The following is a 23,079-nucleotide window of genomic DNA, read 5'->3' as shown; positions in this document are numbered from 1 at the left end:
GGATTAAAAGTGAAGCAGCTGGGACTCAAACAGGCACCCATTTAAGATGCTGGCACTGAAGACAGCATCTTTACCAGCTACGCCACAGTGTCAGCCCCAGTTGACACTCTTATTTATGACATCTATGATCACCTGAGGCTCTTGTCATGAGCTGCCAAGGCTATGGAAGCCTCTTGAGTTCATGAACTCTGACATTATTTAGACAAGGCCATAATCAAAGTGAAAATTCTCTTCTCCCTTCAGAGAAAGGCACCTCCTTCTTTGATGGTCTCTTCTTTCTACCAAGAACTCACTCACAGAGATCTTTCATTTGTTTTGAATATCTTGAGAAGAATTGGATTTAGTTCTTTAAATGTCTGATAGAATTCAGCAGTGAATCTATCTGGTCCTGCCTGGGCTTTTCTTTGTTGGGAGAGCCTTTATTGCTGATTCAATTTCTATCTTGGTTATGAGTCTGTTTAGGTTTTCTATGTCTTCATGGTTCAACTTATATAGGTTGTATGTATCTAGGAATCTATCCATTTCTGATAGTTTTCCCTGTTGTTGGCATACAACTCTTTGTAGTAATTTCTGATGACTATTTTATGTCTGCATCTATTGAGGTAATCATATAGTTTTTGTTTAGTTTGTTAATATGAAGTATCCCATTGATTTATTTGGGAATGTTGAACCATCCCTGCATACTAGGGATAAATCCAACTTGGTCCCAGTGAATGAGTTTTCTGATGTGTTGTTGGATTTTATTGGCCAGAATTTTGTTGAGAATTTTTACGTCTATGTTAATCAGGGAAATAGGTCTGTAGTTTTCTTTCTCTGTTGCATCTTTTCCGGGTTTAGGAAGGAAATGCTAGCATCATAGAAAGAATTTCGGAGGATTCCCTCTCTTTCAATTGTTTTGAATAATTTGAGAGGAATTGGAGTTAGTTTTTTTTAAATGTCTGGTAGAATTCACCAGTGAAGCCATTTTTTCTGGGCTTTTCTTTGTTGGGAGGGTCTTTAATACTGATTCTATTCCTATCTTGGTTATGGGGCTTTTTAGGTTTTCTGTATCTTCACAGCTGAACTTAGGTAGTATCCAGGAATCTATCCATTTCTTCAAGGTTTCCCAGTTTGTTGGACCTACAGCTTTTTGCAGTGGTTTCTCATGATTTTATTTTTTATGTGGTGTTTGTTGTTATATTTCCTTTTTTACCTCTCATTTTATTGATTTGGATCTTCTCTCTCCTATCTTTGGTTAGTTGGGCCACTGGCTTGTCAATTTTGTTTATTTTTTTTTTAAAAACCATCTCTTTGTATTGCTGATCTTTTGAATATTTTTGTTTCTATTTTGATTTCTTCTCTAATTTTAATTATTTTTTTCTTCTACTACTTTAGGGTTTGGTTTGCTGTTGTTTTTTAGATCCTTGAGGTACATAGATAGTTAATTTATTTGGTGCCTTTCTAGTTTCTTGATGTAGGCACCAGTTGCTATAAACTATCCTCTTAACACTACTTCTGCTGTATCCCACATTTTTATATTAGACATGCATATTTAGACAGTGTGAGAGAGAGACAGAAAGGTCTTCCTTTCATTGGTTTACCCCCCAAATGGCTGCTATGGCCGGTGCAATGCACTGATCCAAAGCCAGGAGCCAGGTGCTTCCTACTGGTCTCCCACGCTGGTGCAGGGCCCAAGCACTTGGGCCATCCTGCACTACCTTCCCAGGCCACAGCAGAGAGCTGGACTGGAAGAGGGGCAACCGAGACTAGAACCCAGAGCCCTTATGGGATGCTGGTGCCGTAGGCAGAGGATTAACCAAGTGAGCCACAGTGCCGGCCTCATCCCACAAATTTTGCTATGTTTTATTGCCATCTTCATTTGTTTACAGAAATTTTTTGTTTTCTCTTTTGATTTCATCTATGATCCATTGTTCATTCAGAAACATTTCGTTCATTCTCCATGTGTTTGCATATGATGAAGAGATTCTTGCGTTATTAACTTCCTTCTTCAATGCATTGTGGTCTGAGAAGATGCAATGGTATGATTTCAATTTTTTTGAATTTTTTGAGACTCACGTTATGGCCTAGCATATGGTCAGTCCTAGAGAAAGATCCATGCACTGGAGAAAAAATGTGTACTCTGTGGCTGGAGGGTGAAGGCTCGGTAGATATCTGCTAGGTCTATTTGGTCTACAGTGTCAACTAGCTCTGTTGTTTCCTTGTTGATTTTCTGTCTGGTTGATCTGTGCATTTCTGAAAGTGTGGTATTGAAGTCCCCAATTACTGTTGTATTTGAGTCTATATCTCCCTTTAAATACCTTAGCAATTCTTTTAAATAGCTAGGTGCCCTGTTATTAGGTGCATATGCATTTATAATAGTCACATCTTCCTGTTGAATTGATTCTTTTATCATTATATAGTGTCATTCGTTGTCTCTCTTAATAGTTTTTCTGTTAGCCAGTGCTGTGGCTCACGTGGCTAATCCTCCACCTGTGGCACTGGTACCCTGGGTTCTAGTCCTGGTTGGGGCGCTGGATTCTGTCCCGGTTGCTCCTCTTCCAGTCCTGCTCTCTGCTGTGGCCCAGGAAGGCAGTGGAGGATGTCCCAAAAGCTTGGGCCCTGCACCAGCGTGGGAGACCATGAGGAAGCACCTGGCTCCTGGCTTTGGATCAGGACAGCGCACCAGCTGTAGTGGCCATTTAGGGGGTGAACCAACGAAAGGAAGACTTTTCTCTCTGTCTCTCTCACTGTCTAACTCTGCCTGTCAAAAAGAAATAGTTTTTCTGTTAAAGTCTGTTTTGTTTTATATTAGGATGGCCACACCAGCTCTTTTTTGGTTTCTGTTAGCATAGGTTATTTTTTCCATAGTTTCACTTTCAGTCTGTTTACGTCTTTGTTGTTAAGGTGTGTTTCTTGGAGGCAGCAAATAGAATAGATGGGTTTACTTTTTTAAGGTGTCTTTTTACTGGGGAGTTGAGACCATTTACATTCAGTGTGAGTATTGTTAAATACCCTCTTTGCCCTGCCATGTTTCCTTAAATGTTTACGTATTTTGGATTTCATTTGTACTTTTGCTGGGTTCTTTTCTGCATTCCTCTTCTATTATAGTGATGTTCCTGTTTCTGTGTGTAGCACATCCTTGAGCATTTTATGTAGGGCTCGGCAAGCGGTTACAAATTCTTTCAATTGTTCCTTGTTGTGGAAGATATTTATTTCTCCTTTGTTCATAAATGAGAGTTTTTTGCAGGGTACAGTATTCTGGGTTGAGGATTTTTTTCTCTTAGGATTTGAGTTTTTTGCAGGGTACAGTATTCTGGGTTGAGGATTTTTTTCTCTTAGGATTTGGAATATGTCTCGCCATTGTTTCCTTGCCTGTAGGGTTTGCAATGAGAAGTCCAGGGAGAGTCTGATTGGGCTTCCTCTGAATGTGATTTGTTGTTGCTCTGGTGCACATTTTAAGAACTGTTTTTTGTGTTTCACTGAGCTGAATTTTGCTATAATGTGTCATGGTGAAGTTCTTTTCTGGTCCTGTCTGTTGGGAGTTCTGTGTATTTCTTGTAATTGGATTTCTCATTCTCCAAACTGTGGAAATTCTCCTTTATTATTTTGTTAAGAAGGTCTTATAATCCTTTCTCTCTTTCCTCACCTTCTGGAATTCCTAGGATTCATAAGTTTGGTCATTTGATAGAATCTTGTAATTCTCCAACCATGATTTTTAATTTTCTAATTTCTTCTTGTATTTGGTCTGACTATATTATTTCTAGAAGTTTGTCTTCTAGTTCTTTTTTTTTTTTTGAAAGGCAGAGCGGACAGTGAGAGAGAGAGAGAGAGAAAGGTCTTCCTTATGCCGTTGGTTCACCCTCCAACGGCTGCTGTGGCCAGCGCACTGCGGCCGGCACACCGCGCTAATCCAAAGGCAGGAGCCAGGTGCTTCTCCTGGTCTCCCATGGGGTGCAGGGCCCAAGCACTTGGGCCATCCTCCACTGCACTCCCTGGCCACAGCAGAGAGCTGGCCTGGAAGAGGGGCAACCGGGACAGAATCCGGCACCCCGACCCGGACTAGAACCCAATGTGCCGGTGCCGCAAGGCGGAGGATTAGCCTATTGAGCCATGGCGCTGGCCAGAAGTTTGTCTTCTAGTTCTGATATTCTTTCTTCTGTTTAATACATTCTATTGGTAAGAGATTCTACTGTATTTTTTATTTAGTATATGGAATTCTTCATTTCCAGTATTTCATTCTGGATACCCTTTAAAATCTCAATTTCTTGGGAGTGCTTTTCATTTAGATGGTGAATTTCTTTATGATTGCTTCTAAGTAATCTATTAATTCTCCGAATTCCTTTTTTGACATGTCCTCTATCCCTTCTTCAGCCTCCATTATTGAGGAATTGTACTGGTCCTCTGACGAATTAATAAAGTCCTTATTCTTATTCAGGTTTTTCCTTTTTTCATCATTTCTGGTTGATTTTATTTTTAAATTGATTTCCCTCTGCTATGAGCTGGTATGTGTCTGTGTGATGCAAGTGGAATCATGCAGCCCTGCCCCCTGGAGCTCTTTTTACTTCTGGATGGTGATGGAGGCTGGTACCAGGGCTTTGGTGCAAGAAGCCCTGCCTACTGGGGCTGGGTACACTTCTCGCTGGTGGGTGAGACAAGTTCAGGTTTTCACTTTTTAAGACTACTCCTTGTTGTACAGCTTGTGTGGTGGAAGGAAATCTCTGAAATGTTCTGTTTGTGTTCCCTGGTTGGGCGTGTTGAGAGGTGGCCCCCACACTTGATGGGTGTGTGAGCGGGAGGTAGAGACAGTGATACTCTTCTTACACTTGAAAATGTAAACAATCAATATGACTTCTCCCCAATGGCTGTAGGTCTGGTTGGGGCGACGGGTGAGACACAGAAGGACTGTAACATGCCCAACCTCTCTGCCCATTCCCTTACAATTTCTCCTTCTTCCTGCTTGGAGTTTAAAACGTAGTGCAGTTCGCCAAGTTTCTCCGCCCGCCACAGTTTGAAGCTCAGCAGACTTGCTTCCTCTCACTGGGTCACTGGGAGTGGCGCCCATCTCCTCGCTCTGTCCCTGTGTTGCTCCTTTGATGCACATTCACCACCTCTCCCTCCTCTTTGCTCCCCAGCATGGACCTGAGCAGTTTCTGGTGGTCTCCTGGGCCACTCTGCACAAACTCCTGATTCTGCCACTGGCTTGTATCTCCTCTGCTAACTAATTATCATTTTTCCCTGCACGACTTGGAACCTCCCGCTGCTATACTGCCATCTTCCTATCCTCCTCTTCTTGTCACTTTAGAGTTCTGTTTCTTTTTTAAAAATAAAAATACCCGGGACTGACACTGGCATAGTAGGTGAAGCTGCCACCTGCGGCACCAGCAACCGATATGGGTGCCAGTTCAATTCCTGGCTACTCCACTTCCTATCCAACTCCCTGCTAATGTGCCTGAGAAAGCAGTGGAAGATGGCCCAAGTGCTGGGGTCCCTGCATCCATGTGGGAGACCTGAAAGAAGCTCCTGTCTTCAGTCCACTCCAGCCCTGGCTTTTGCAGTCATTTGGAGAGTGAACCAGAGCACTAAAGATCTTCCTCTCCTCTCCTCTCCTCTCTCCTCTCCTCGCCTCTGCCTCTGCCTCTGCCTCTGCCTCTGCCTCTGCCTCTCTAACTCTGCCTTTCAAAATAAATAAAGTAAATCTTTAAAAAATACTTTTTTGAAAAGAAAACTCTACAAGAAATTGTACTTTTCAAGTATTTAACTCAAGATATTAGGTGTGATTGCAATGTAGATATAAAGTTCTATGTATTTTAACTGGTGTCATCTTGATATAAAAGTAATTTTTGTCTTCTTATACAGCTTGACCTTTAGCTAAAATGAATCTGTGTTTAGAATTCCTATTTAGAACACTGTGATGTTCAATTCTATCAGTTATTGCAATCCATTCAGTAAACTCATGTAAGTAAAAATACTAGGTTTTTTAGTAGTTTGTAGGCCTATACGGCTAAACATCATAATAATTAATTTCAAATATTTTCAGGTCAAGTGGAGAAAAATACAGGAAGGTAATAATAACAATATATTATGATTAATTGGAGTTGGGAAAGTGTAGAAGTTAAGGGCTAGTCAGAATGTACTTGTTTCCATTTTAGCTCCATTGCTTATTGCCTATGTAACCTTCTAAGACTTTGTTTCTCCATTTATAAAACAGCTTTGATATTACTTTATGAGATTATTCTGAATGTCAATGAAATAATGTGTGTAAAGCACTTGGCACAATTATACCTGAGCAAGAGTAAACACTTTATATGTGTCAACTCTTCTGTTATAAGTATGTAGTAGAGAAAACAGGAGTAAGATGAAGACTACCAATTGGACAGGATCCATAACTGATGGGATGTGAATCTTAGTTAAACAATACACAGAAAGAGAGGGAAGAGATATACAGTTCAGCACATGCTCAATCGGACTACCCCTAATGGGAGAGTTAGAAATGTGCCAGGGGATTCCAATTCAATCCCATCAAGGTGGCATGTACCAATGCCATCTCACTAGTCCAGGTGATCAGTTTCAATTCATAATTGATCATAATGATAGGATTAAGAGTCAAAGGGGGCCGGTGCCTCGGCTCAATAGGCTAATCCTCTGCATTGCGGCGCTGGCACACCGGGTTCTAGTCCTGGTTGAGGTGCCGGATTCTGTCCTGGTTGCCCCTCTTCCAGGCCAGCTCTCTGCCATGGCCTGGGAGTGCAGTGGAGGATGGCCCAAGTGCTTGGGCCCTGCACCCCATGGGAGACCAGGAGAAGCACCTGGCTCCTGCCTTCCGATCAGCACAATGTGCCGGCCGCAGCGCACCAGCAGTGGCGGCCATTGGAGGGTGAACCAATGGCAAAGGAAGACCTTTCTCTCTGTCTCTCTCTCTCACTGTCCACTCTGCCTGTCAAAAAAAAAAAAAAAAAAAAAAAGTCAAAGGGATCCCATAAACAAGACTAGTGTCTGCTAATACTAACTGATAAAATTAAAAAGGAGAGAACAATCCAACATGGGAAGTGGGATACACAGCAGACTCATAGAATGGCAGATGTCCTAAACAGCACTCTGGCCTCAGAATCAGCCCTTAAGACATTCAGATCTGGCTAAAAAAACCCATGAGAGTATTTTAGGCATGGAAAGCCAAGACACTGTGAAAAAAAAAAAAAAAACACACCAAAATGAAAGATCCCGGCAGAAAGAACGGGCCATCAAAGAAGGAGGTCCCTTTCTTTTTCTCTGAAGGGAGGAAAGAACTTCCACTTTGACTATAGCCTTGTCTAAATATGATCGGAGTTGGCCAACTCAAGAGGCTTCTATAGCCTTGGCAGCTCATGACAAGAGCCTCGGGTGATTACTGACATCATAAATAGGAGTGTCAATTGTGAAATCAACAGCAGGAGTCACTGTGCACTTACTCCCCATGTAGGATCTCTGTCCTTAATGTGTTGTACTATATGAATTAATGGTATAACTAGTACTCAAATAGTACTTTATCCTTTGTGTTTCTGTGTGGGTGCAAACTGTTGAAATCTTTACTTAATATATACTAAATTGATCTTTTTCTGTGTATAAATATAATTGAAAATGAATCTTGTTGTGAATGGGGTGGGAGAGGGTGTGGGAGATGGGATGGTTGCAGGTGGGCGGGAGGTTATGGGGGAAAAAGCTGCTATAATTCAAAACTTGTACTTTGGAAATTTAAATTTATTAAATAAAAGTTAAAAAAAAATAAAATAAATTATGCCATCCAAAAGAAAGAGAGAGAATGGTGGAAGTAGGAGGGAGAAAGCATTATTATATCCTCAGAATTGTCTCTATGAACTACATCCAATCTGTTCTCTTTGTATTTATATCACATTAATATGAGAATTGATAAGAAAAATACTCATTGCCATACCAAGAAAAAAAAGGTATCTAGGAGATGAGCATGTAAAGGCAGGAGAGAATAATTGATATCAAAGGAGATACAGAGGTTTGACAATTTATGTCAAATATTTGGAAACTGCCGTAGGATTATCTGATCAGTTGTAGTGTCAATGTAGAGAAAGAGGCAAGATCCAGTTTTTGAAGATTGTTATATGCTGGGTTAAGGGGGATGGACTCCAAACTAAAAGTGATGAAGAAACACTGAGGAAATTTAAGCCAAGGAACAAAAGAGTGCTAGGAGAGGGGTTACAGAAGTCCTTCAGGGTTAGAGTATTGTGTTAGCTGGTGAACAACAGCTGGAGTGTTCTGAGACTGAATGCAGGGCGACTGGTTCTGTTTATGAATTAGACCAGGAGGGCAGTTAGGGTGGTTAGGGTGCCATCATTAAGGCTTTTATTTCTTCTAGAAAGAATTTAAACAATTAAATCTGTACATACAAATATTAAGGGATTTATAATAAGAATAGATGGTGGAGAATTATTGGAATGTTTATTCCTCATGTTTTAATCCAGAAAAATGTTTTATTCTGTCTTTGAAAAACCATCAATTTTCAGTTAAAGCTTTGATTTTTTAAATTTATTTATTTGACAGATAGAGTTAGTGAGAGAGAGAGACAGACAGAAAGGTCTTCCTTCCATTGGTTCACTCCCCAAATGGGCGCCATGGCCCATGCTGTGCCAATCCGAAGCTGGGAGCCAGGTGCTTCTTCCTGGTCTCCCATGCGGGTGCAGGCGCCCAAGCACTTGGGCCATCCTCCACTGCCCTCCTGGGCCACAGCAGAGAGCTTTACTGGAAGAGGAGCAACTGGGACTAGAACCTGGCGCCCATATAGGATGCCAGCGCTGCAGGTAGAGGATTAACCAAGTGAGCCACGGCGCCGGCACCAAAACTTAGATTTTTGAAGTATTATTTTATCATGGATTTTACACATATTTATATCAATAAATAGTGTGTTAATAACCATAGAAATTTTATTTATCTAGAATAAATGATCATACTTGATCTTAGCTAGTAGTAGCTAATTTAGTTCCTTTGCTTTTGTTTCTTTTTTAGAAACAATAAATAAAAATATAACATTGAGATTTCAAGTTGTTTTCTTGAAATAGAGCCTAATTAAGTTTCAGGTATGATTAGTTGACTAACTTCTATTGGTTTGAAAGAAATTCTTTAATACTTTCAGTTTGTTAGATTAACTTGGTAATTTAGGAAATCTCCTTATGTTATATTTTCATTTTTAAGCATCTCAAATATTATCTGAGTTTATTGTGTATGGGAAGTTGACATTTTACATAAATCTATCACTTTGGGCTTCATAAAATAAGAACTTTTTTCTCTTTACAAATTCTGACATTTGGTCTTAAATATCAAACTATCAATGTACTTCATCCAAATGCATTTAATCTAAGTTTTTTCATAGAGTCAGAAATTTCAAAATATTGGACATTGTTATTCATTCATGAAAATTTAGCATATATTAAATTTAAGTTTTAAATTTTGGATATGTTTGTAGTATTAATTTGCATTTAACTGTGAACCAAATATATTACCACTTATATCTTTAGCTAGTTTATAACTCATAGCCTTATCAATTACTTGAGTGGCTGTTTCAACAGATAGAGGAAATTAATATATCATGCAATTCTGTTTTTTGGTTTTTTGGGTTTGATTATCTTTCTTTGGATACTCACTGGATAATCTGATTGAAGTCATTACAGAAGAGGGAATTTCAAAGTTGTGTTTATACTGGCTGAAGTTTTGAAAACAATTTTCAGAGTGATATGTTTAAACATGTCAAAATTTTCATGGGAAAGAGCAAAGAATCCAAATGTAAAAGGTCATAGACTAGCCACTATATCAGCTAGTAAAAATCTTTCTAACTTGTTAATTATAATGTTACAGTAGAAACATTCCATCAATTGTGGCATTTGACGCAACAGTTAAGCTGCTGCTTGGGATGCCCATATCCCATTGAGAGTATCTGCTTTGAGTGCTGTCTCCCACTTCTTATCTAGTTTCCTGTCATGCACACCCTGGAAGGCAGCAGGTATTGGCTCAAGTACTTGGGTCCTTGTCACTCATGTGGGAAACCAGGATGGAGTTTCCGGTACTTGGCTTTGGCCTGGACCAGACCTGGCTGTTGTGGCCTTTTGGGGGAGTGAACCAAGGAGTGGAGCTTCTCTGTCTCCCCACTCCATCTCCCAATCTGCCTTTCAAATCAATAAATCAATAAAAATAAAACTTAAAAAAAGAAATATTGCTCTCCTGGAGAGATAATATCTAAGGGGAACTATAAATTTAGCATGCTTTTATTGATTTTTTTATTTATGTTAGTATTTTAAAAATGTTAAGTATCAAATAATCATTCATTTATAGAAATCTCAATTTTTTTTCACATGTTAAAAAGTAATATTTCAGGGCTGGCACTGTGGCATAGTAGGCTAAGCATCTGCTTGCAGCTCAGGCATCCCATATGTGAGCCAGGTGCTTCTCTTTTGATCCAATTCTCTGCTATGGCCTGGGAAAGTAGTAGGTGACCAGAGTGCTTGGGCCCCTGCACCTGTGTGGGAGATCTGGAGGAAACTCCTGGCTCCTGACTTCAGATCAGCCCAATTATAGCTGTTGGTGCCATTTGGAACGTGAACCAGTCGATGGAAAACCTTGCTCTTGTCTCTCCCTCTCTCTGTAACTCTACCTCTCCAATAAAAATAAAATCTTCAAAAAAAAAAAAAAAGTAATGTTTCAAGCAATGCCTACAAATTTAGACTAAAATATTATAGTCTGATCTAATTCACAATATGAAAGAAATTCTTAGAAATTGACAAAGTTAAAATTTTATTAAAACCATGCATGGATTCCAATTCTTTTGTGCCTAAATAAACTTCCATTTTAGTTACATTATTCCATTAACTTTTTAAAGTACCCTCATAGAAATATCATCTACCATGTTTTCCACAGCAAACTCACACAGGCAACCTTGATTATTCTTTTATTTACCTGTTATACCCAACCTTTTAGCATATCTTCCCTCTCTAATTCTGAATTATGTTTCCATCTTCTTACATTGCTTTCCTGGCTACTACTCGTGTGCAGGCTACCATCACTTCATGCCTAGAAAAATCTAATGTCCTCCTCTCTTATTTTCTTGCTTTTCCTTACCATATATCCTTCCTTCACCCAGCAGCTAGAATGGATTTTTCTTAACAAATCATATCATTCATAGTTCAAAACCTTCCATTACCTTTATCAAATATTCTAGAATTTTTGTCATTGATAAGGACCTGGTAGACTTAATTCCTGTTTGCTCATCTAGATTTATTTTCAACTATCTTGTCTTATGCTCTCCAGTTCTTGTAACTTCCCATTAGTTATTCAAACTTCTCATGCAAGTGTCCTGTTTAACTTGGGAAATTTCTTCAACAGGTATTTATATCATTTTAAGCTAGTTATTTAAGTGTCAGCTCATAAATTACCTTGTAGTGAGACCAGTTCCTCCAACTCCCTAATCTAATTAAATACACATCCTTCTTCTTCATCGTATCACGTATCTTTTTTTTTGGAACACTTACCACTGTTGAAAATTATGATATTCATTGAGCTTACTTGGTTATTTTCTGTCCCCTGATATTAGAAAGAAAGTTGCAAAAGAATAGGGACTTTATTATATTTATGATGGTGTCATCTAGAACAGGGCTTGCTTACCCAGTATTTCTTTGCATATTCTTTCATTATTTAAATTACTGAATAAATTAATTTGTTATCTGATAAGTTCTGAAAAATAAGCAGTTTAGTGATTATTTCCCATAATTTTTTTATCCTCAGATTCTTCTTGTGTGTCCAGGCATTGTGTTTTTACTTTTTCGGCCTGTGCTTTTAGTGCATAAAGTTTATTATTGTTACATCATTTTGTGCCTCTGTTTTTTTGACCAGATTTTGACTTTAAATTCTACTTTGTTATTAATATTAGCCTCTATATTTTTATTGTAGTTATTTTTAAAGTCCCTTATGACATTTTATAATACTTTGTTTTGGCAAAAATGTGTCACTGTCCTAAATATGTTTTCCATTATAAACATAAAGCTGAATTATGCCTTTTAATCTACTCTGAAAATCTCTTTCAATGGGGATTCAGTCTGTTCACATGTAGTAAAATATCTTATATACTGTATCTTATTATTTGAGTTTTATGCTCTATTTGCACTTTATTTGTTATTTCCCTTGTTCGCTTTTCAATGTTTTGGCAATTTATTTAAGTCTTTGTCCAAATTCTTTTCCCCTCCCTTTCATTTGTATATTTCTCAGCAGTGTCTAAAGTTAACTTCATATCCCAATTTACCTTAATAAAACCAATTTTCTTTATTATTTCAAAATAATTATCCCTTTTTTTTTTTAAAAAAAGATGTACTCATTTAAAAGAGTTACAGGAGGAAAGAAGGTGATACAGATACAAAGATAGATTAGATAGATAGATTAGATAGATAGATAGATAGATAATCTTTTGTCTACTGGTTCACTTCACAAATGACCACAACAAAGCCAGATGTCATGAACTCTATCTGGATCTCCCACGTAGGTGCAGTGGCCCGAGCATGTGGACCAACCATTGCTGCCTTCCCAGATGTGTTAGCAAGGAATTGGATGAGAAGTAGAGCAGCTGGGATTGAAATTGGTGCTCATATGGAATGCTAGCTTTGCAATCAGTGTGTTAACCCACTGTACCACAGTTTTGGCCTCCAAATAATTATCCTTTTAAACAAAATCAGTTAGTTAGCTGCTGTATACAGAATTCTATCATGGATTTAAGTTATTGTTAACAATTTTCTTTGATAACTTCTATTTCTACAACATTCTTATGGACAATCTCCCTTTTTTCACTTTAAGAGATACATTTTCTTTAAACTTGTAAGATAATTTTGATTATATCCAATCTTGTGTAGCAATTATCTTTCTTTAGTCTTCATATAAATGCTTTATAAATCTTCAAATGCTGAGAAGCTTGTTGGAAATGAATGTTACTATATTTAAACTGTATGTGTATACCAAAGAATTAACTATCTTCTCAACAGACTATATTTTTTATATTCTGTAAGATAAATTTTTTTTTTGCAGTACATTTAGATTCCTTAGTGTTCCTCTTTGCATTGAAATCTGGGACAGTTGTAGATCTTTTCTCCTTTGTTTTTCTTCACTCAAGAATAATAGTCCTCCTCTGCCATTTGTACAGTGTCAAAAATGTTTGTTTTAAATATTTTGTCCCCTTCTATAGTTCTTTAACACAGAAAATTCATCTTTGTTGAAACATTTTGAATAGAAGTGGAAATCCTATGATATGTTTTTGAAAGCTATTTATAAAATATTATACATAGGATTTCCAAACCTAATGGTTTAGTTTCAGCTAGTAGAGAAATTCACATTTATTGACCGTCTCATTTAAATGATGAAAGGTTTAATAATGTCTATTATATAATAGCTATTACTTCAGATATTATTGTAAACATTAAATTCCTATGAATTCAATTAATTTTCTCTCTAATATTATGAAGTGGATAATTTTAATATTACCATTTATGTATGGGAAAACTTAGCTTCAAGTAGACCATGTACTTTTCCAAAAGACACACTGTTAATGAGTGCAAAGTTGTATTTCAAAATCATTTATTTTCTATTCAGAGGAAACGTTACATTGCCTAATATGATATTATATAATACTACCTCAAGTAAATGTCATAGTATGGTATGTATAAATGTTAATGTAAATGGAAAACAATTTTAGCTTATTAGTAAAATTTATTTTTCATGAATGTGATATTTTAAAAGATTTGACATCTTTTATTCTTCAGATGGTTTCTAACACAATATTTCTGTGTGTGTGTACAGCTTGCTTAGACATGGATGTATAGGAAAAACAAACCCCACCCCACCCCCAGTTTTTGTAATATAATTCAAATTTATTTTTTATTTGACAAGTTATTATCAGTTGTATTAATTGGAAATGAGATCATTACTAAATGAAGAAACTAACTTGCATTTGATAGGTAGGAACATTTAATCTGTCATAACATTTCATGTGAAACTTTTTGCCTCTATTCTTGAAGTAATTTCATAATGTTTTTTTAAAATTATTTTATGTTAGCATATGTGAAGATCATCATTAGTTGAATGCAGTATATATTCTATATGAAGTTTTAATGCTAACATAGATTTGATTTATAATAGGATGATCCCAAATGTCTTGATGATTTAGAAATAGTGTTCTTACAAATGCTATGAAATATCACAGTTTTTGGAGAAGAACTTACTGAGTTTCAAACTTTCATTTTGATTTTTCAGATTGCGTTCTCACAACACAATACAATCATGGATCTGGTGCAGTTTTTTGTCACCTTCTTCAGGTAATTTCCTTTTACTGATTTTGACCATGTTAAACCTATATTCTGATATATGTTTTGTCAATCAATGAAATTTATTAATCACTTAACCTTAAACTATATAACATGTCTTGAATAGTTTTATATGCTTTAATATATACTAAGAGCGCCAGGAACATATTTGAAATATACTTGTATGAGTTTTTTTTAATTTTTATTGCTTTTGTATTTTTTTAGATTGATTTATTTAAAAATCAGAGTAACAGAGAGAGAGGCAGAGTCATAGAGAGAGCTTCCATCTGCTGGTTCATCAACAGATGGTAACAACAGTCAGGGTTGAGGAAGGGTGGCGCCAAGAGCCTGGAGCTTCTTCTAGGTCTCCCATGTTGGTGTCAGGGGCCCAAATACCCAAGCATTAGCAGGGAGATGGATCACGAGTGGAGCAGCGAGGATACAAATCCGTGCCCTCATGGGATGCTGGCATCCCAGGAGGCACCTGTATTTGCTCTGCCACAACACTAGCCCAATGTGTGATTATTTTATTGTTCTATAAATTAATAGCTAATAGATTCTGTGGAAAGAGGTAACTCTCCCTCTCTCACCTAAATAATTAAAGCCTATTTTTGTTAATTAACAGTACATGCACCACATGGATTAGTAATATCTACTTCTACTAGAATTAAATCAGTTCAATTATTTCTTAGCTAATTATCATATGTGCTTAGCAGCATGCCAAAGTCTGTAATAAATGAGAAAAAGTATGTATTTTCTCTCGTGAAGCTTGTAATCTGGAAGTACTATTACAGCTTTGAATAGAGGGCATCAATCCCTAGAACACTACTTATGTGAGACATTAATTGTAGGTTCACAAAGCAAAGGTTCCATAATTAAACAACTTTGGAAAATGCTGGGTATACTGAAGTTAAATAGGGCTCTTTTATTGTAACTTACATAACTCTTCCGAGTTTTTAATATGCTAATTTCTAATATGTTTTTCTGAAAGAGAGGGTAGAGTTTAAATAATTTGTCAAAACATAAAAACTCTCCTTCAGGGAACAACTTATTTTTATTTCCATGGGATGTAAATAAATTCTAGGACAGGAGAAGAATTTGAGTTTCAGTAAAAGAATATCTTTTGCAGCATCTTAGAACCTCTGAACTTCTTGTTATTGTTGTTAGTGTTACTATAGATTTGTGCTGGTTCCTTGGCTGCTTTTGTGCAAATGACATAGATGGGACTCCTTCTCCTGGCAGACATAGCCCTACATCATGGCATGCAACTTTGAAAACAGTGCACTGCAGATTTTGACCACCACTTACCAACTTGGTGAGGCTAACTTATCCAGTAAAGAACCTGCAGAATTCAACCTGTGACACACATGGTTTGTCAGGCACTCTCCTAGGCAACAAGTAATCATTAACTTATTGGTTGTCTTGTGCAGATACCCACAGTATACCTAAGTCTAATACTTTCTCCACAGGGATCTGAAAAAGTCTTCTTTTAGGACTAGGTAGTAATTATTTCTAAATTTGTGGGCCATAGAGTCCCTGTTGCATCTATGCAACTCTGCTGCTGTAGTGTTAAAGCATCCATTGCCAATATGGAAACAAATTAGAGTGGCTATATTCCAATAAAACTTTATTATAAAAACATCTGGTGGGCCGAATTCAGCCTGTGGACATAATTTGCCGAACCCCGATCAGGCTTATGCCTGAATGCCTTTAATGACAGGAAATTCGCCATCTCCTGAGATAGCATTTTCTATCATCAGATAACTAATTGTTCTTTATAATTGATCTGAAATCTGTCTCTCTTTAATATCTCCTCTAATTCATCCATATGGACCCATATATAACAAATTTAAACTCTCATCTGCATTTATAGCCCTTTACATTTTTAAACTTCTTTCTCCAATTTGCATATTCCCTGTTCATTTATTCATTTCTCTTGTCAGGACCTTGCCATGTTGGTCACTTAGCTTTGAAAACAATCATGTTTGTCTATGTCCCTTAAAAATTATGCTTTCTAGAATTTAGTTCTATAAGCATATTTATCACAAATAGGTATAGAAAGAGAACTCATACTTTAAATGTGTCCTTTACAAAATTAAATTTGAAGAGGCATCTTAAATATATTTAATCTTTTATGACTATGCTTCTTAATATAAATGAATTTTTAGGCTATTAACAAGGTCACAATATGTTTTTATAAAGGACTAGAAATTATAATTGAGCACTACTTAATGCATTAAAATATTTTGATGCACAATAGTGTGGATGAAAATGTACTATAATTTTGGTTATGTGTAGAAATTCACAAAGCTGCATATATATGTAAATAATTAAATGGGGTTTTAACTTTTTGAATTTGTGTGCATATTTAAATTCAATAGTTCTTGTATTATGTAAGATAAAATTAGTGTTAATATGTACCATGTCTTGGAGATGATCTTATTTATTAGGTTGTCATCATGGACAAAGTGAAATAAAATATTGTAGTCAGTAGGTGAGATAAAATATATTTGATGGTTTTTTTGTCATTTAAATTCCTCCCAGTACTGAAATGTAAATTAGATCATTTTAAAATCACCTCATTGTTAAGAAAAAAAATGGACAGAATATTTTGAAGTTTACTAATTATTTTATAAGGCCAGTTCTAAATTTTAAAGAGTTTTAAACAGGTTAGCATTTAGAGACACACCAGTCAGGCAATTATTGCTGTCATCCCCATTTCCAACCAGTTACTTGAGTAGCAGAAGTGAATGTATGAGTTTTTATTTTGGCCATAGTTCTAAGGGGACCATTCTCAACCTCTGGCAGGTTTGTTTTTTTTTTTTTTAAACCTCTATATTGTACATAGTTCTGGTGTTAAATATAATTGATCCAATATTCAGAAATCACTATACATCTAGTCTGCCTAAGTAGATAATCTAGCTTCTCTAAATTTCAGTTCTTTCATATATAAAATTAAAGAGTTTTGGTGGCAGTATCTGTGTGTATTGTAACAGTATTACAACATTATAACATAGTAAATGATTAGAGAACTGAAAGGAATTTTTTTTTCAACAAATACTTTTCTGTTGTGTAAAATGGATAAGTAAATATGGCTAACTCTGAAATTTCTGAATTATTTGTTTAACAGGAATAATGGTATGGAAGTATGGTAGGGACAACCACCTTTCATCTTTTAGATTTTCCATGGTGGCATTAATGGTCACTAAAGCACTGAGCATATTTACTATCTTGACTAGTGGGTGCAGTTTCAGACATTGCCACTTGTTTTTTTCCACTATAATTGATCTTACACTATAGGCCAAGGATACAGTGTGGGGGTTACTTTAGCTTCGTTAGATGTCATTTAAAGTTTAATATCAAAGCCAAGGGAAATCACTAGTGGATGGGTCCATAAAAACAGTTAGCACACTATAAACCAGAAATTAGCCAGAATTTGTTTTCTGTGTCCCCTACCCACAGTGTCCCAATTCTAATAAGGAGCCACAACAACATTTGAACTGTTGGGAAATCTGTGTCACCTCTTTTTGTCCCTTCTATCCTTGTTTTCAATAGTACTCACAATGTCTTTTCATTGACCTTGCTCAGTGAGTATCCCCATTATAACTGTATTTTTTTTGTAATTTATTTATTTACTTGAAATTAGAGTTACACACAGAGAGAAGGAGAGGCAGAGAGAGAGAGAGAGAAAGAGAGAGAGAGGTCTTCCATCTGCGGCTTCACTCCCCAGATGGCCACAATGGCTGGAGCTGTGCCAATATGAAGCCAGGAGCCAGGAGCTTCTTCCAGGTCTCCCACGTAGGTGCAGCGGCCCAAGGACTTGGGACATCTTCTAATGTTTTCCCAGGCCATAGCAGAGAGCTGGATCGGAAGTGGAGCAGCCGGGACACAAACCAGCGACCATATGGGATGCTGGCACTGCAGGCAGGTGGCGGCTTTACCTGTTACGCCACACCACCAGCCCCTAACTGAATATCTTGAAGTATATGGTATAAATCACTTTATTGATCATTTTATACACTTTTGAAGATATGTCGAGTCCTTTCTTCTGTAGACATGGCCACTTATTTAGGCAATGGGAGCTGGATTTGAAAATAGCTCAAGTCTGGGAACTGAGCAGAACTTTCTACTGAGGCAACAACCTTAGCCTCTTATTCCTCTGTGCATACTTAAAATAAAACCAAATGTTAAATAGGACACAGTGCCTTATTAATCATCCTCAGTAACTTTTTTTTTTTTTTTGACAGGCAGAGTAGACAGTGAGAGAGAGAGAGACAGAGAGAAAGGTCTTCCTTTTGCCGTTGGTTCACCCTCCAATGGCCGCCGCGGCCGGCGCACTGCGCTGATCCGATGGCAGGAGCCAGGTGCTTCTCCTGGTCTCCCATGGGGTGCAGGGCCCAAGCACTTGGGCCATCCTCCACTGCACTCCCGGGCCACAGCAGAGAGCTGGCCTGGAAGAGGGGCAACCAGGACAGAATCTGGTGCCCCGACCAGGACTAGAACCCGGTGTGCCAGCGCCGCAATGCAGAGGATTAGCCTAGTGAGCCGCGGCGCCGGCCCCTCAGTAACTCTTTTTGGTCCAACGCCCCTGGCAACTTCTCTAGCCTTTTTTACCAAGGTAATGGTAATTGTGGCTCCTGGTTTTGGCAGGGAAGCACTGACACCTGGTCTCTATTACTTGGGGCCCCCATCATTTCATGGCAGTTCTCTGACTGCCTTTCCCCTCCTATTTTTCAGCTCTGGTACCAGAAGAGAGCCAACACTAAGTGTCTTTATGATTCTGTATTCTTAATGGGATTGTCAAATGGTGTGTACCTTGGACCCTCCCATGGAATATAAGCATCTGGTAGTTCTTCTGGCCTTATACAATATATCCATTCCAGCATATTCCCCTCTTCAGCTTTGTGTTCCTTTCCTCTCTGAGGGCATTTCAAGTGTTACTAGTTCATTTTTTTTTTAATTTATTTGACAGATAGAGTTAGACAGTGAGAGAGAGAGAGAGACAGAGAAAGGTCTTCCTTTCATTGGTTTACCCCCCAAATGGCTGCTACAGCTGGTGCGCTGTGCCGATCCAAAGCCAGGAGCCAGATGCTTACTCCTGGTCTCCCAAGTGGGTGTAGGTGCCCAAGCACTTGGGCTATCCTCCACTGTCTTCCCAGGCCACAGCAGAGAGCTGAACTGGAAGAGGAGCAACCGGGGCTAGAACCCAGAGCCGATATGGGATGCTGGCACCATAAGTGGAGGATTAACCAAGTGAGCCATGGTGCTGGCCCCATTCATTTTGTTTTGACTAGTGCTTTTTCCTGGCTTCTGAGAGTCATTCCAGCAAGTTTGCCCAATCTCCTGGAGTCCTCAAAAGGATATTACATCTCTTCTGTTTAACCTACTACGCCACAAGACTGGCCCATGCAATAAATATTTTACCAATTTATTTAGAATTGTATTGAAAACCTAAGAAGCAGGTACCTTTCTCTGAAGGGAGGAGAGAACTTGCACTTTGACTATGACCTTGTCTAAATAAGATCAGAGTCAGCAAACTCAAAAGGCTTCCATAGCTATGGCAACTCATGACAAGAGCCTAGGGTGATTACTGATGCCATAAACAAGAGTGTCAATTTGTTAAGTCAACAACAGGAGTCACTGCGCACTTACTCCTCATGTAGGATCTCTGTCCTTAATGTGTTGTACATTGTGAATTAATGCTATAACTAGTACTCAAACAGTATTTTACATTTTGTGTTTCTGTGTGGGTGCAAACTGTTGAAATCTTTAGTTAATATATGCTAAATTGATCTTCTGTATATGAAGATAATTGAAAATGAATCTTGGCCGGCACTGCGGCTAACTTGGCTAATCCTCTGCCTGCGGTGCTGGCACCCCAGATTCTGGTCCCGGTTGGGCACCGGTTCTGTCCCGATTGCTCCTCTTCCAGTCTAGCTCTCTGCTGTGGCCCAGGAAGGCAGTGGAGGATGGCCCAAGTGCTTGGACCCTGCACCTGCATGGGAGACCAGGAGGAAGCACTTGGCTCCTGGCTTTGGATCAGCACAGCGCACCAGCTGTGGCGGCCATTTGCGGGGTGAACCAATGGAAAAAAGAAGACCTTTCTCTCTGTCTCTCTCTCTGTCTAACTCTGCCTGTCCAAAAAAAAAAAAAAAAAAAAAAAAGAATCTTGATAATCTTGATGTGAATGGAATGGGAGAGGCGGTAGGAGAGGGGAGGGTTGCGGGTGGGAGGGAAGTTATGGGGGGCGGGGAGCCATTATAATCCATAAGCTGTATTTTGGAAATTTATATTTAGTAAATAAAAGAAAAAAAATAAAAAAAAGGATATTACATCTCTTAAGGTATTGAAATTATACATCAAAATATTAAGTTTTATTTATCCAGTCTTATGTTTCATCTCCCTTGATCAAATATCACCAAAATCCAAATATATTCATAATCCCATGTGTCCTACCCACTCAGTATATTATGGCTAATTCTCGCTGCTGTGTCAAGTTTGCAGTCTATTCTCTTATAAAACCCACATGGGTTAGCCTGGGATTTAACCCTACTTATCAGTCTGGCCACTAGCAGATGAAGTAGTGGTAGGTTTGATATTTACACCTGTTGCCTCAGAGGGAAGACAATTATTCAGTGTGTTTTTGCATGGCAGGAGTGTAGTTATTACAAGCGAAGGGAGCTGTGGAAGCAACATCATTAGAAACACCCATCTACATATTCCTGTCCTATATTTCAGGGCTTCCCGGAAAGCTAGAAAATAGACCTCGGGGTCTTGTACTTAGCCAGTGCTGCTTCTTGATGGCCATCAGTCTCTCACTATTCCTGTGCAGGTATCAGTAATCAGCCAACTCCACTATTCTGAAAGTATTTTCTCCCGTCATTTGAATGCTTAAATCACTGTACCCACTAAAGTGTCTGCTCCTTAAGGACATTTTCTCTGGTCACCACTGGTGAAATCTTTAGCACTTTAAGCCTCTTGTCAGGAACTGTCTCTACTCTGCCTACCAACATTGATAGTGGCCTGCCAGAGAACAAACCAATTCCCCAAATCCATATTTTTTTTTAAGATTTATTTATTTATTGGAAAGGCAGAGTTAGAGAGAGGCAGAGAGAGAGAGAGAGAGAGAGAGAGAGAAAGAGAGAGAGGTCTTCCGTCTGCTGGTTCACGCCACAGATGGCTGCAATAGCTGGAGCTGTGCCACTTCCTCCAGGTCTCCCACGCAGGTGCAGGGGCCCAAGGACTTGGGCCATCTTCTACTGCTTTCCTATGGCATAGCAGAGAGCTGGATCAGAAGTGGAGCAGCCAGAACTAGAACCAGCACCCATATGGGATACTGGCACTGCAGGCCATGGTTTTACCTGCTACGCCCCAGCGCCAGCCCCTCTTTTTTTTTTTTTTTTTTTTTTGAAAATGAGTGTATATATTCTATCTGGAAGTATTTTTATAAAACAAATTAAATCATCAGTGTGAAAGTTCTAGTACAGCATCTGAAATGTGCTCAACACTCAATGCATAAATATTAGAATAATTATCACTGAAGTTTAAGGTCTTCTGATTCAAGTGAGGCAGGGGTAATGGAAAAAACTTTTGAGGACTTACTTTTAAAAAGAATGGAAAGTATCAGAAATTGCCACTGCATAGTAGTGAATCAATTGACATATATTGTGTTATCGATTAAGGATGAAAACCAGGGATTTTCTTTGTAATGGCTAATGACCAGTAAATTTGTATAGTGTGGGGTCTACTCATCTTCAGGTCTCCTCATAGCACAATCTGTGACTGTAGCACAATAGGAGATAAAATAAACAGTGATATAAGGTTGGGACTGATTAATCAGATTTACTTAAGTCTGTTATTGTGAGATTTGTCAGTCTCAAATTGGTGCTAACAAAATAGTATGTATTACCATAACATATTGCCTATGATACTTAAAATATTAGGCCATATTTTAACTGAATTGTTTCCTTTTTTTTTTTTTTTTTTTTTGAAACACTAGTATATATTGGGTTCTCGACCTCAGTAATATTGACTTTTTGGAGTGGTAAGTCTTTGTGTTTGGCGGTGTTCTGTCCATTGTAGGATGTTCAGCAGCATCCCTGGCCTTGCCCACGTGGGGTGAGTTACACTCCACTCCCAGTCACAACAATCAAAATTGTCTGTAGATGTTGACAAATGACCCCTAGGAACAGAAGGCAAAAATCAGTTTTGGTTGAGAACCATTGGAATATGCTCAAAACAAATATTTAATAATAACAAATGAAGGAACAGTTTATAAAATTGTCATGTTTTAGGACTCATAATAGCATTTTAAATAGATTTTAGTTGCTTCACAAGACTAATGAAATTATAAATTTATATTCTTTCTGACAGGAAATCTTGGAAATAAACCATACTGTGTATCAAGAAATATAATTTTTTGTAACTGTAAACTTTGATTTTAGTTGAGAAAATATCATAAAAACTATAAATGTGTTCTATTTGTTCAAATTAGTTACTGAGACAGAATGATTACATCTGTATAGTTTTTAGTCTTCCATGTGCTTTTAAAATCTCAGTACATATTTCAAATATGTTGTATAAAATTTATTTGTATTTATTTTCCAGTTGTTTTTTATCCTTGTTACTTGTGGCTGCTGTGGTATGGAAGATTAAACAAACTTGTTGGGCTTCTCGACGCCGAGAGGTATTGGTGATATTATTTAATCTTTAAGCAAACTTGGGTCTTTCTTTGGTTAATTAACAAGCTTTTTTTAAATGCATATTT

General features: G+C 37.9%; 1 protein-coding gene across 5 annotated transcripts in view; it reads left to right on the top strand.

Moving 5' to 3' along the window:
• The window catches only part of ATRNL1 (attractin like 1), an 814,147-nt gene that overhangs the window by 378,802 nt on the left and 412,266 nt on the right, over positions 1–23,079 (top strand). For all 5 annotated transcript variants that reach the window (XR_011382205.1, XM_070057169.1, XM_070057170.1 and 2 more), the window contains 2 exons: positions 14,263–14,324; positions 22,920–22,998. Coding sequence is in view for 4 of the 5 variants with exons in the window: in XM_070057169.1 (XP_069913270.1) it covers positions 14,263–14,324; positions 22,920–22,998 (141 nt within the window). In the remaining variant the exon portion in view is untranslated. The remainder of the gene's footprint in view (positions 1–14,262; positions 14,325–22,919; positions 22,999–23,079) is intronic.

The sequence above is a fragment of the Oryctolagus cuniculus genome, chromosome 15 (genome assembly GCF_964237555.1).
Source record: "Oryctolagus cuniculus chromosome 15, mOryCun1.1, whole genome shotgun sequence".
Taxonomy (NCBI): domain Eukaryota; kingdom Metazoa; phylum Chordata; class Mammalia; order Lagomorpha; family Leporidae; genus Oryctolagus; species Oryctolagus cuniculus.
Note: the sequence above shows the minus strand (reverse complement) of the source record. Positions and strands in the feature narration are given on the sequence as shown.